This window comes from Homalodisca vitripennis, chromosome 5 (assembly GCF_021130785.1).
Source record: "Homalodisca vitripennis isolate AUS2020 chromosome 5, UT_GWSS_2.1, whole genome shotgun sequence".
Lineage (NCBI taxonomy): Eukaryota > Metazoa > Arthropoda > Insecta > Hemiptera > Cicadellidae > Homalodisca > Homalodisca vitripennis.
In genome coordinates, this window is record NC_060211.1 from 93,845,597 (window position 1) to 93,861,199 (window position 15,603).

General features: G+C 32.1%; 2 protein-coding genes across 2 annotated transcripts in view; one reads left to right on the plus strand and one right to left on the minus strand.

The window, feature by feature from the left end:
- LOC124363555 (anosmin-1) overlaps window positions 1–15,603 on the plus strand; it is a 70,198-nt gene that overhangs the window by 40,829 nt on the left and 13,766 nt on the right. Inside the window, exons 3-5 of the mRNA XM_046818807.1 lie at window positions 2,073–2,265; window positions 6,996–7,307; window positions 9,290–9,516. Of these exons, the coding sequence (XP_046674763.1) occupies window positions 2,073–2,265; window positions 6,996–7,307; window positions 9,290–9,516 (732 nt within the window). The remainder of the gene's footprint in view (window positions 1–2,072; window positions 2,266–6,995; window positions 7,308–9,289; window positions 9,517–15,603) is intronic.
- LOC124362536 (prothoracicotropic hormone) lies at window positions 12,231–12,685 on the minus strand. The gene has a single exon (XM_046817131.1). It carries the CDS (start codon window positions 12,678–12,680, stop codon window positions 12,231–12,233), a length of 450 nt encoding a protein of 149 aa, XP_046673087.1. The 5' UTR covers window positions 12,681–12,685.

Sequence of the window (15,603 nt, forward strand, 5' to 3'; positions counted from 1 at the left end):
TTTTCTGTTTCTGGTAACACTCTCAACAACTATTGACGAGTTATCTTACTACTAGACATTTTGACAAGTTACTCACTGGTTAAATTTCTGCCGAGGATATTTTTATCTAGTGAATATTCTAAATCTTGTGTATAAATATGTGTTTTCTCTTATTCTTCATATAGTCTCAAAATTTTGCGAATGTTCAGATTATATTATTTACGTATCTCTTTTCTTGTCTTCTCATTCCTTTAAAACTATATGTATCTTGACCTATCAATCAATTAAACATATACTTATTCAATTTATACATTTTTTACAATGAATAAGTGTCACACTGTATTACAAATCCTTAAAACTAATATAATTTAAGTGATATAAGCCTGGCCAGGTCATACATGTATAATATTTGTCATATTTATGTGTAATATTTTGATGTAAACATTTAACTAGTATAGTAAGAAGATAATGGAAATTTGATTCGGTCAGAATAATTTGAATTTAAATTCTTTAAATGAATAAAGTGTCAGAAAGATTTTTAACATGTATCGAAATTTCGTGTTGTGATCTATATATTTAATAAAATTTGGAATTTAATTATACAAGAAGTTATAAGAAGTTTTCCTTTTTTAATTGTAGTTTGTGATGTGATAAAACTAAATTATGTTTGTCCCTAGTATCATATTAAAGATTTTTAATGTTCACTAGGAATTTGCTACAATTATTTCTAACATAGATAATAGATTCCAAAACATAAAGATCATACACTGTTAATATTTTTAAATCATCATATACATTTTTTACTCTATCATTATAGTTTAAATTAAGCCTTGTTGTAATGGACTTTTTTGTGCAATTAAAATTTTGCATTTTTCTCTAGCTATCCCATCTAGCCTTGTCAGCCACCCTTAAAAACTTATGTTCAAAACGTTTACTATTTAATATGTTGTTACAAAATTCCAACGCTTCTTCTCAGCTTCTTGTTATTTATGTCATTTTCAAAAATATGTTTGACGAACAGTGAAGACTTGCACTAGTGAACAAACGATATTTGAGCTATATTCTATTTTAAATTTCTATACAAGATATATTAAACGGGGCAATTCTTAATTTTTGGTGCCATCCCATTGAATATACGATCAACGTTTTCTCAGTATTCAAACGCATACTGAAAACATACAGAATTTGAAATGACCAAGCAGATGTTATTGAAGTGCTGTCGTGTATTACATTGTATAGTATTTCTGCGTGGTATACATGCTTACATTATGTGCATCACTTACGCATCCATATATGTTTATAATATTATTTTTATTTCACTCATGCTTAATTATATGTTTGTAAACTTTGTGTACTTTGTTATTTTTATGTAAGAATATAGCGAGCATGCTTGAACTTTATCTTAGTAAAAAAGTTTATTGATCTATTAATCCTTTGATTAATGTTAACTGTTAATTTTACAATCAGGTACAATATTGTGAATCGCGTAAAACTTTATGTTGTGGGAACTACAGTACTGCTAAATCAAAAAATCAATTTTATGATTCTTGTTGTGTCTAAAATTTAGCTACCTACTGTATTTGATGTTCATTTCAGTTAGTTTTCATATGTCTTTAAATATATTACTTTATACAATTCAACTTTGTTTGAACCAGATTTGCATTTGTTTCGTCCATTCTGTTTCTTAAAAGGTCAACCCAATGTTCGGCTTGTCACACTAATGCCTTATAAATTAATTTCATTTGAAATTAATTATTTTGGTAATTATCATAACATATCTACATAAAGCCACTGCATTTGTAGGAATTGTAAGAGCACCTTCACACAAATGTGATTTTGAAATATTAAATTTTGAACAATAATCTCATTATTAATTAACTTATAGCGTTTTATTCCATTTAAATGGTTTTACCGAGAGATCATAATAAACTTGGAATGCAACTATATCAAACTTTGCATAAATGAACTAACTTAACTAACTGGACTAATCACATGTATACTATCACAGAATTAATCATTTATTTGTTAATTTTACAACACAATTGTAATTACATCGTTTGAGTGCTCAGTTTCTAACCGTAGTCGTGTTGCAGTGTGAATCAGAGTGTGGCCTGCTGACTCAGACAAAGCCCGGGAAATGTCCACCTGAAGATACTCTGAGCATGTTCGAACGTGCTTGTTTCCAGAACTGTGTCCGAGACGTTGACTGCCCGGGCACTGACAAGTGTTGTGTCCACCAGTGTGGAGTCACGTGTCAACATGCTATCGGCCTCAATAAGGAGCCAGGTAACACTGAGTTCATCGAAAATTATTTTATGTTTTCGATTCGTTTTGATCAATGTATTCTAAAGATATTAAGTGTTTAATTGTATAGGTTAGGTTAAGAAATACGACACCCATTGACAGACATGTCTGCTATATATCCAAGAATATTTGTATCACTGAACGATGGCAATTGTGCAGTAAATCCTGTTTCCTTCCAAACCAACGCAATCAAGGAAGGACTAGACAGAATGTAACTAAAGAAGTAACGCACATACGTAGACGGATGGACTGCCATTTTACTACTAAAACTAAAATCAATACAGGTCAAGAGGAACCTATGTACCAAGTTGCAAGTCTTAACATCTTTTTAACAATAATTATCACATAGACGGATGGATAATGACAATATTTTAATAAAACCCTGTCGGGTCATTAATACGTGATATGTAAAATAAATTCATCATTTTACAAACGAGCTCAATTTGTATAATTTTTTGATACATGAAATGTAATGAACCCCATTGAGAGAATCTACCGGGGTATAAAGCACATCGTTGAAATCATGTTATGTTTCAGAGGGTGCTGGTACATCATATAAAATACCCCCAAAACATATGAGTTAAGAATTCTAGATATTGTTAATTTTTAAGACCTAATACATGTTTTCTAGATTTTTGTTTGGACCTCTTTATATATTAAAATTTAATTTGTTAAGGAAAAATAATTTTTTAAACATAATTTTGTTAAATAATATTTAATTAAAAGTATATAACACCCTTAAGCTATAAATTAATAAAAAAGACATTCCCTGAAACTATAACTCATGTATATACTGTAAAAAATGTTTTTATCATCAGTAGTTTTTACTTTATCCTGATTAAAAAAATATAAGTTCTCAATGAGCAAAAATGCTTTTTGTGTATTCACTTATCATAAATGGCTACGTATTTAACATACTAAATGAATAGTTTCCAAAATCAAAATCGATTGTAAAACCTTAATGTTTGTATAAATTCTGTAGCACCGTCACACTGTTAGCAGTAAAAGCTAGGCAGTACTTCTTGTAGGTGTTTTATGTTAAGCACAAATGTGCACATAATGATATGTTATTCAACACTTTAGGCCAAACAAGCTTTGAATGTTAATCTTTCACATTCAGATTTTGTCAAAGTGGGTTTTAAACTACATTTTTTGAATTGAAATAGCCTAATGCAAATCATTCATAGGGAAGAGTATATACACTATAGTATATATACTGTAAATACGTAGAAAACGTAAAAATTATCATTACATGCATTTTTTAAATTAAAACTGTAAAGTGTTTGTTTTCAATGGTGCAATAAAAATATAAATAAATTGTTATCCCTATAGTCCAGATATATATTCATAGAACTGCTTTCAGCTCATTTTTAATAGAATGGAGAAATCTGTCTGAGCCTTTTCAATTATTCTACCCGTCCTTATGAGCCACTGACCGTTGTGATGGTTATCTGTGGATTTGATGATGTTGTAAATTATTTTATAATGTAGCAATTCAGTAAATATTTTTACACAGCGAATAATAGTAAATAAAGGTAAGTTTGTATAGATATGAGAGATTTCAAACGGCACATAAGGAAAATAATAAATGACACGAACACTTAACAGGCCTACCACGTGACGCCTCTGTCACATAAAAACTTAACATAACTCGTCAATAATCCTAATTACCTTATAATTTGTAACACACGGTAATGTTAGGATAATAACTAACAGGGAACAGATACAAAAATTGACTTATTAAATAATCACACTATTAGTTTGCCGTATCATCTGTCAATAAATATTAAATTCAGGAGAAAATTAGACAAAAGATGTAAATTTACTTCTGTATGAAATAATACTGTTTTGTTACTGTTACATTCTGTGGTTCAAACGTTATAGTTACGAAAAAAGTAACTGAACCTTTTTCGTCAAAAATTACATTCCTGTATTTTATGTTGGTATCATATTTGAACGTCTAGTTCAGCCGATATTAGTCTTTTACGAAAGATCTGTACAGAGAAATGTGCTAAATCACACTAAAGTTTGGCTTTGCGAGCGTTTTTTGGGTACTAAAAATACGGCACAACGACTGCACCTCTACTGTACATCACTGTATTTCTGAAAACCCCTTAAAATTGGCTTTTAGATATGAGCAGTGGTTTGGCCGCTATTGGGCCTTGAATAAAAGTGCGAAAGAAGTGAAAGTGTTTTTAAAACGTTTTAAGAGGTTGAAAATGAAAATATTCGGGTTTCAGACTTTTTTCCCATGAGTGTGTTCCCACCCACCTACATGACATATTTAATCAGTGACTGAGTTAGTGATACGTGCGGCTGTATATACAGTGTGAGTTAAAAGTATGGATACACTCTGTTTAGTTTGATATGGATAAAAACTGGAAGGATGGAACTCAGGATAACTCTCTAGGAAATAGAATTGAACTTTTTAGTCGATGTTACAAATTTGCCCATTCTCTAAAATGGGGGGGGTGGTTCATACGTTTTAAATGTAAAGATCCATTAAGTGACACCTCATTTGAAAGATCTTGATAACATAAGAAGAATAGTAGAAACTAAAGCTTTCTATCTCAACCCAATATAAAATGGCAGCTTATTGAAATCAATTAAAGATTAATTGTGGCAAAACATGAACATCCACATTCCGAAGGTAAATAACTTCAATAGGCAACCACTTTCCTTACAACTCAAACCTTTTTTTACAGTTATTACCTACTGCAGAGCAGGCCTCCCTTATCTTATCAGTTTTGAGTAATTCCAGTATCATGTTCAGTTTCTGGTTGGAATTAACAAAGTTAAGACGTTTTTTCGTTATATTTTTACGTTGAAATGTAGTGTTAAGAGGGTATTACGATCCTGATGATGAGGCTACGGAGACCGGGTGAGATCTTATAATGAATTAAGGAATTTATTTAATGACACTTATCCCAATCGAAACCCTTGTATCTAAATCAGGAGTTCAAAAAACAATCTAACGTTTCCAGAAAAAAGGCAGCGTTAATGACTGCCTCAAACCTGGACGACCAAATCGGCTACAAACGAAGCATTGCCACTTGACGTTTTACAGTCTGTTGTAAAATATCCTCATGCCTCAATAAGAAATGTTTCTCAAATATTAGGTATATCTAAACATCAGTTTATAAAGTTTTACGTGACAGTGGTTATAAAGCGTACAAATTTCGTTTAGTCCAAGAGAAGACGATTTTGATCGTCGAATAGAATTTTGTGAAATGATGCAGAACATTGAGAATAATACAATTATATTAAACAACATTGCTTTCTCAGATGAAGCAACTTTCAGTTAAACGGTAACGTTAACAGACACAATGCTCGTTATTGGGCTGATGTTAACCCTTATTGGATGAGAGAGCAACATACCCAACACTCTGAAAAATTAAACGTTTGGCTTGGCGTTGCGGGGGATCAGTTTGTTGGGCCCTATTTTATTGATGGAATCCTTAATGCCGAGGTATACCAGGAAATGTTACAAAATGAGGTTTATCCAGCAGTTCTAGCAGGATGGAGCACCCCCACACTATGGCCTGCATGTCCGCGATTTAAACAATATTTTTCCAAATCGCTGGATAGGCAAAAGAGGAAGTATCGAGTGGCCACCAAGATCGCCAGATCTATCTCCACTTGACTACTTTGTGTGGGGTCACATTAAAACCAACGTCTATAAAATGAAACCCTAGAGCATTAATGACCTAAGGGACAGAATAGTAGCGGAAATTCCAAAAGTTCTGTGTGAATCCATATAGCATGCCGTTTCAAGTTTCTACAGCAGGCTTGAACATTGTCAAACTGTCCTGTGAAAGCAGTTTGGGGAAATGTCCATTTTGGAGAAATGGTTCACTTTTGTTTCTTAGAGGGGTGTCTTGAGTTTTTTCTTTGTCTATTAAAGGTTGTGCAGGATCCATCCATGCTTTTAACTTAATTAATTTCAATGAGCTGCCATTTTGTACCGGGTTAAGATAGAAAGCTCTAGTTTCCACCAAGACCATTTAAAAGTATTGACCTGCCTCCCCAAAATCTTATTTTAGGAGGGGAATGGGATAAGTTGTAACGACCAAATATTTCACTTCTATTTCCTAGAAAAGTGTCCCATGTTCCATTCCTCCATCTTTATCCATAAAAAATTAAACAGAGTATGCATATTTTAAATTCTCTTTATATTAGAAAAATATACCACGTAAATTCACTCTCTGGCGTTCTTCTTGTCTGGTAACATTACATACGTAAAATGTCATCTAGTATGTAATGTTACAAAAAAGCTAAACAGAGCGTTATTTTTGTGTATAAACTATATAACTAAGACGAGCCGAAAGGAATAACCTTGACCTTGCAAAAGCCTGGGTGTTTATTCTTTAGAAACATAATAGTGGGTACAATTTTAAAAACATTTATCTTTAAAACTGTTGTAGGGGCTTGAGTTTTCTGAGCCCCTTCCCCTTATATATTCCTGTGATTCCATATAGTGAAGTTGAAGTCCAGTAGACATTGTGCCTCACCCAAACAATAAGAGGGTTATCTACACCTATTAAGGATCTTCAAATTCAATATGGAAAATTGAAGAATACTAGTAATAATAACAGAAAAGGTGATTGATTTTTATAACATCAAACCTTCCCAGAATTTGATAAATTTATAATGCATTCGGTTGTTCTTTGTCGTTGCAAAATGTTCGAGGATACAAATTTTTGAACTTGCAGGTTTACCCGCGGTTCCAATGAATGTGACGGTGAAGGGAACGAAATGGCAGCGCTACAAGGCCGTGCAGTGGATCCCTAGCAACGCTGGGCAAGGTAGGGTAGTATATTTAGTCCAGGAGAGGAAACACGCCGGCCTACAGCTCACGACGCAGCTGTTTGGTTCTTGGCGGACACGCAGTCGCAGAAAAAGGAACAAACACATGCTGACCAGTCTCACCCCCGGTCACTGGTACCAGGTCAGGGTGGCAGCGGTCAACGCGAACGGCTCAAGGGGCTACTCCCTACCTTCTGATCCTTTCAAGTTAGATGTGGGTGAGTTTGTAGGTTGAAAAGAAATTTACCTTTTTCTTTTTTACCCCAGCTTTCAAATTGGGCAGTGTATCAATCTATGTGACAACCCAGTATCCAAGAAATATCTTCCTTGAAGTTTCTAGAGCAACTTTTAGAGATCTCCCCATAAAGTTAATAATATTTATTATATATTGCTGTAAAGTCAGTAATGTTCTTAACTTTTTTTCCAAATTCTCGTGCTACAGCAAAATTAATTGAAATTAAATAGTTCCTTTTTTACTTTCTCCAACACACATGAATAGGCTACTTTTAGATTCAAAATACATCATAATCGATATTGATAAGATTCATATTTTGAAATAGAATATGATTTCCTTATTCTGTTTGTACCCAATCAATTGTCTGGCTTGATCTTTGGATGTATATCACGACTTTTTGTTAATTGGTAGTTTTTTCAATACAATACAAAATCCAGTCGATAAACAACAATTGTTTTTTTTTAAATAAAATTATAATATTTTAGATATTTATGACTATCTGGAAGAATACAAAACTTAATAAGAAGTCAGAACAAGTAGAATTGCTGTTATAAATCCACAAACAATGTATCCGAAGCTAGATTGCTGCATTGCTGAAATTCTACCTATGACCTTAGCATTTAAAAAAAATTCCTATCCAGTATCTACTACGTACTGTATTGACTATCTCTCTTACTCTGGTAATACTACTCATATTGCAGGTCTTTGGTTTATATTGAATAATGCTATTAATCTAGAGATAACTTTCATTGTACGGATTTTACTTGTAACTGGAGTGCTTCATATCATTGCTAAAGAGTGTTCACCTTGTACTGTAACTACTCTCCCTCTTATTCTGTTTGGTGAGACCTGTTAGGTCAATGCTAAAAATGTGGTATTAATGGGAGTTTGAATATAATATCAACTATTTCTTTATTATTTTAATACATTTTCTAAACTTTTTATACAATTAAATTACTGCATTGGTTAACAATATTGCTTAGATGTTTTTAACATCATTAGTATGTATGATTTTCCTTTCAGAGCTAGTATAAACTAAAAGTACATATTTACTAATTTTTGTCTTTAAAAAGTTTGATGGTACAAAACCAATGTTGAAACTGACAGGGACTTATGTTTTGGCCCTGTAATTCACTTTGTGAAAAGCTTCTGAGAATGATTAGAGGCTAGGTAGTACACACTTGAGGTTATCCTTTATTGCATATTCAAATGTGAGTTAAGTGTGGGACATCAATTGGTATGGAAGTAGGGGCCAGGACAGTTATCACCTGCAGTGACACAGAACTGTCACATTTCAACATCTTCTGTTCAAATTAGTGTCCAGACGAATATTCCTCTTACCATTTTCCTAAATAAGTAAAAATATTGACTGACTCTACAAAGCAAAAGCACTTTTTTATGGTTAAGATATTTTAGTCTGTTGATGAGTTCATGAAAAATTACTGGAGAGACTGCAACTTATTATAAATTCCCCACATCCAATGTTCAACATTATATGAAGTTATGAGTGTGATGTAAATGAGAGTAAGATATATAAGTGTAACAAAGGTAGTAAGTTTGATTGTGATTAAAGTTTGAAATTGTATATACATTTATAGAACAATTGCAGCTTGCACTTTGTTTTTATGCAAAAAGTAAAGCACTGATGCTTTATAACCTTCAAATTCGTTTTATAATGTGTGCATAGGTATATCATTGTCTAGACCTACTCATTAATATATTTATATTAATTAACTGGATTATGCATATCTTTTTTTGTAGTATTATAAATATCTTAGTGGAGATAATTCAAAATTGGTATATACTTTTTTTAATATTTCTGAACAAATTTTTGCTATTTGGCTAATGTGATATTAATAAGTCAAAGATAATCACATTTATATTTGTGATAAATTAATGGCATAAGTATATATTGTCAAATAGACTTGCCTAATACCACATTTAACCAAAATATTGTTGTTTCAGAGCCAAACAAACCCGAGGAACCTAACAATCTGACTGTGTCAAAGCAGGGCTGGGTTGACGGCAGGCTAACAGCAGAGTTGCACTGGGAACGCCCAATCTCCGACCTCCCTCTGCATCACTATAAAGTCTTCTGGAGTCACTGTGTCAGGCTGAGCCAACAGGAAAATACACCCTCAAATCCTTGCAAGCCAAAGTCAGTCATCGTCAAGCACAAAACTGTTACATATGTAAGTCACTTTTAGTTTTCTATTTTGGTTTTTGTTACTGCAATACTATAAATATTTTGGCCTTTAAGTACTCTTTACACCTTTTCTAATGCCAAATGACGTTTTGGTTATCAAAATAGTTTTAGGAAAGTAACAATATCTCAAAATGGGGTTTATTAAACTACATGAAGGAAATTAATACAGTAATTGAAAACATTTCAAACAATATGTTTACAACAGTCTCCTTAAAATAGTATCCTAAATCGTCGACAGAGCTTTAATTTAGTTAATTAAGTCGACAATTATTATAATAATTTTAAAGTAACACTAAAGAATTTGCTGGGTGTAAATGATTTGGTGCCCAGCGATTCAGCAGTCAAATACTTTATTGCATGTATATTGATCACAAAAATGGTACTAAACTTGATAATAATAACAATAACATGAATAATAAACAATAAAATTTGATTGTAGCAAATTTATTCTTTCAGTATTATTAACTGTAGTAGTGTGCAAGATCACACACAAACTCCAATCTAATATTTTGGCTCTCAAACATTATGTGAGATTGAGCAAGAGGGTTCAGCTCTTGTGGCCAGATAAGAGTCAGTCTTTCCTAAGAATGCATCTAGTGACGTAGAATTGACTAAGGTGTATCTCGTTCTAAACTGTTTTATCATCGTAATTTGGGAGCAATGTAACTAATGAAGAAATCTGAGTGCAGGAATGGAGAGTAGCCAGACTATCCCCCATGCCCTTTTATAGATGAAGAAAATACCTAACGATTTAGAGGAATTCATATCCCTCCACTAACTGCTTCTTCTCTAAATTTACCCTAGCCTAATCCTCTTCATGCTCACATAGCCCTTGATGAATTTGATTGTTTTAACCACCTATACATATTTACTACAAATTTGACTTAAACGTTCATCTCCAAAGAGCACATCCATACGAGGTGAATAAAAGTATTTGAGTCCTATAAGAACCAAGAGAGTATAGACACAAGAAACCTTACATTTGATGGCAAGCGACAGTTGTTTGCAACAGCAACAACTATACAATATTTATACTATACAATATTTGGCTTACATTGTAATATTTATAAAATTGGTTCGTTAATTTGCCAATACAAAAAGTATATTGTTTTATAAATATTAATTTCTACTCTTTTTATGTAGATTTTGTGTTATTTACTATATTTAAACATAAAAACAAATAATAAAACCATTTGGTTATGATAGGTATTATATTACTAAATGCTTGGATTATATGATTGAGTTTTCTAATGCTTGATTTTAAAAACTTTTCTGGGGCTTACTCTCATATCCCCATATCCCATGTTAGAGCCGCATGAGCTAAAATTTGCATTCTTCCAACCTTTCACATAGAAAACCTATATGTACCACAGCTTCACTGTAAACTATTTGTTGTCGGTAGTTCGAGTTAGCTATGATTGATATACAGATTCCGTCTTACAGTGAGGTTGTAAGTTTTTAATAATCATTTAGCAGAATGAGATGTGGCGGACTGGATACAGCAAATTGTTTTTATTGATCAGGTTATATAGCCCTGAACAAGGAAGCGTTATTATGTTTCTAATCCCACACAGGCGATGAAAATATGCAAAAGTCCAAAAATAAATGTAAATGATCAGATTAGAGTTGCTTTGCAGAGCCAGTACCAGTGGTGTCTGAGATGGCCCCATGAGCTCTCCTCCTTGTCTTCAGACAGCTTCTGAGCAACAAGCTCAATGGATCGTCAGTCAAAGAGATCTTTGATGGCGTGAAAAAAGACAGTGAAATTTTTTGTTTAAAAGTTTTTTTATGATTTATATTTTCTTATGAAACACCTTGTATCTTTTGTGCTAGTGCAAATATTTTAATTTTTGTTTTCAGTTTATACAAATTGTCTTTTAACTTACTTGTTAGGAGTTATAATCTATTAAACGTTTTAATAATGTTAAATTTTCCATATTTAAGTGCAATAGAGTAAAATTTAAAATTAATAAGGATATCAAATGATGTTATTGGTAAGTGAACCATACTAATATGGTATCCAAGATCAGTAATAAAAACTCACTTTAATTAATGAATTGCTGACAAAAAGATTCTTTAGTCTAGAAATGGAATAATAGGGATTGTCATTATTTCTGTATTATTCCCTTTTTATACTGGAATAGGCAAATTTATTAATTAAACTAAGATTTTATTACTAATCTTGTACACAATACTAATAGTTCACTTCACATTAACTTGCTTCACTTTTTCATTACATTTGAGACTACTTTCATAAGGGTGCTTGCTTAGCTATTGCAAAATGTGGCATATTCAAAACTTGAGTAGACTGTACGAGTACGAGTAAACAAGTAACACATTTCCAGAACCAAGATGTAACAAAAGTTATTCTTAATCAAAAACTGCTAGAAATTACAAAATGTTTCGTAAGAAATTCTGAAGTTGACCACCATATCGGAAAATCGTAGCAACATGTGAAAATTCTACATCTACGTTCATGTATTTTACAGTCATTGGAAAGCAGGTTAAGTTATACAATAATAAGTCACTTTTGTGATACCAATCATGGCACAGTTATGATGTATAAGATGTGTGTATAAAAAATTCTAAATTAAAAGTTATAAATCACAAAGGATCACTTAAAATTTTATTGTGTTAAAACTTAACAAATAGTACATTTTTCGTGATTGCGAGAAAAACATAATTTCAGCACTAGTTGTTTTATAAAGAGCATTCACATGAGACAGTCACTTTTACCAACACAAATTTCCATTCTCCCCTGAGGGTTTCGGGAAGTGAGAGGTCATCTCTCCTGGATATCTCCTCTACAGGGTCTCTCCGCTTAAGGACCTTGACCTCATAGTGGCGGGGGCGACAGTGGTAGGGTCCCGGCCAGCAGGCTCCCGGTCCTCCACACTCCATTGTCGGCAAGTAGCGGGGGTAGTACTGCCTCCCCAAATCCAGCAAGCCTGGAGTGTTCTCGCAGGAACAGGGGAGAGATTCCGCGGCATTCCCACGCTTATGCTCCTCCAGCAGCAGGATGCTGCAATCCTCCATCCCCTCTGAAGTGTAGCAGGGCTGTGACAACACTGGTTGTGTTTGAAGGGCGGAGATAAACTCGTGGTCTCCCCTCACACAAACAAGTCCTACTAGTAGGAGGAAGGCGAGCATCTGTGGAATAGTACTGTTTCTGTAGGTTAAGTATTACATTATGATTACATACAGTCTTGGCACTTTGCTAAAAACGTGGGGCCAGTATGACACTAGTACTCTTATCAGTCCACCAGCAGCTAGTTTGCCAGATGCACTGATATTTTGCATTGTTCATGATTTGGCACTTTTTCAGTTGTTTACCTAATTAATTGGTTAAGGATTAAAGTTTGGTTGTACTATTATAAAACATTTAAGAGTTTAAATTATTGATATGCAATTTAAATATTTGTCAGAAAGAAAAAATATAATTTTATCATGTTGTGGTGCATGTAGTGCTTTAAACGGCAGTAGTAATCAGATCAAAAGACCAGATTTAACGTTTTTATTACTTCCCAAACAACTCTCAACCTTCTAAAAAGTGATTAATAAGTAGCATGTGAAATGATTTGAAAAACAAATTATGAATACTTACAAACAAAAATTCATTTTTATGCAATCCATTTATTAGGTTCCCAATTTATGAATGAAAACAAATTATGTGATATGATGTTCCTATTTGGTTTACCATGCTCAATAACCCAGAAAGACTGTCACTGAAAAGAAAACTACTGTTACCCATAACATTACTGTCATACAGACTGTCTCACTGTACCAAGTGAGTGTTCTTCATGTACATGTGTACATGTGACGCAAGTAACTGTACATTAATCAAGGAGAGCCACCTAGTAAACTAAATAGTAGCCCGTTTAAATGAGGTCATAAAAGACTTAAGAAACTCTTACATGAGAAAAAATTATTTAAAAGCTATGTATAAAATGTAAAGAATTAAAATAATTCACTTCTCAGTCAGCCAAAATAAAAGACAACCTTAAGCAAAAAGTTCAGTTTGAAAAAAAAAACAAATTCCGTCTTTGATGGCATTGTACATGTCAAAAGAAGCCCTTTATTTAGTACTAAATCATGTTAAATTCCATTATAAAATAAATTTTGGTAATAGGTGGGTTGAGAAAATTAAGCTGTTTGCATTAAATGTACTTTTTTTGTAGCCCTCTGATATATAGATTACTTTACTAATATTTCCAATTGGCCAGTGTTTAAACATTACAGTAATTTGTTGAAGGAATTAATATTGGATGCAAGGTTAACAATAAGGTTGTTACCCCCTTTATTTATTGAAGGGAAAAGTTAACCATATGAGAGAACAAAAAAAAACCCGTAAACAATTAGATGGAAAGTCTTTAATGAGTAATTTGTTTTACGAAAGTTCTTCCGATTATATTGTGAGTTTTTAAGGACAACTGTATGAAAACAGCATAAAAAGTTGCCAATAGTGTACTTGTTATTGTGATGAATGAGAATTTTTCTAAATTGAAACAACCTCTTTTTTATCAACCTGAGACAACAATGAAAGCATATTAAACGACATTGATACAAAGCTAACCAAAGTGGTATTAACAGTAAAAACATGTGTAATAGATATTGGTTCTAATTTTTTACAGTGGAGAAATTAAATTGGAATAAAAAGAGAAAATCCCTACGTTATAGTTTCTGGCAGTAAAAAATGTATTGTTTTTACAATATTCCAAACGTTATGAAAAGTAACAGAAATAATCTAGCAAAATATGTAATTGAAAACATGACTAGATATTGAACTAATGGAAGAGCATCTTGGAGGCTTATTAGGAATCTGTAATTACTAGCTCTAACAGAAAATAAAAATTAATACCCAGCTTACAAAAAAGTGTTTCATCTAATTATTTTCAAAAATGAAGCTGAAAACCACTCATGTGCTCTTAGTCACACAGTAACAGCAGCACTGGGAACTCTTGTTGCTAATAGTGCCAGAAAGTCCTCAGCTATTGCTACAGCAGATTTTTGCAAACAAATTTATTGATATATTTAACGGACTTTTGTACTGCAGTCCTGTACAAATGCAGAATAAGATTACTAAAAAAACCATATTAAAAGACTTTTAGTACTAAAAGAATAGATTAAAAGCTGGAGATTTTGTGATTCGCAAAAAAAAATTCTTTCTAATGCATATTCTTCTAATGCTAATTGTAATTCTAATTCTAGCACAGTCTTTTTAATGCCATTAAAGATATCAAGTTCTTCATTTATTGGTAGTTTTCATATTATTGTAATTGGAATATTATAGCTCCTTGTTCTTCAAACTCTAATCTTATGACATTTTTAAAGAAGTTAAATATTTTTATTTTAAGTTTGTCCAAACAATGTAATAATTTTATAATACCTGGTGATTAAAATATTAATGTTTAAAATAATACCAAAGAAACTAGATCATTTAAAAATTTGATAAGAAGTCATGGTAATTTACCATATGGTTGATTTAATACCGTTTGTTATATAACTAAAACATGTATTGATTCTAATTTTACAAAACATACCAAATACAAGTTAAAAATTAAAGGATTAATTACTATTTTATCTGATCATGATGTACAACTCCTTGAATAAGATTATTTAGAATTGGAAGAAGGTTATAATACTATTACTAGTTACTAAAGAAGTTTTCTTACTTAAAAAAGTACAATAAACAATTAGTTTTTAGTATGATTTAAAATTAAAACTGGTTTAATGTATGTGACACAGATATTAACTTTAAGTTTGATGTGTTTTGTATCTTTTTATTACGTAACTGATAGTGTTCTTGAATATAGATGATTCATTGATTGATTGTTCTTGTGGGATAAAAATCTAGATCATTTCATTAAAGCTTGCTCGACTCAATTTTCTTTCCAGTGGATAAAAAATCTGGCAAAAATGTTTAATATCAGATTTTTTGTGGATTGAAGATATGTAATAATGCAAATAGCTAGCCATTATTCACCTTCAAAAAGCTTGAATTATAGCCCTTTATTCATATCATCTAAATCTCATTCTTTCCCAGTTTTTGTTAAATCAACAACTTTAAAAATGA

Bases quoted from the DNA above. Each gene is read 5' to 3' on its own strand.
- LOC124362536 (XM_046817131.1), bottom strand. From the start codon at position 12,680: ATGCTCGCCTTCCTCCTACTAGTAGGACTTGTTTGTGTGAGGGGAGAC.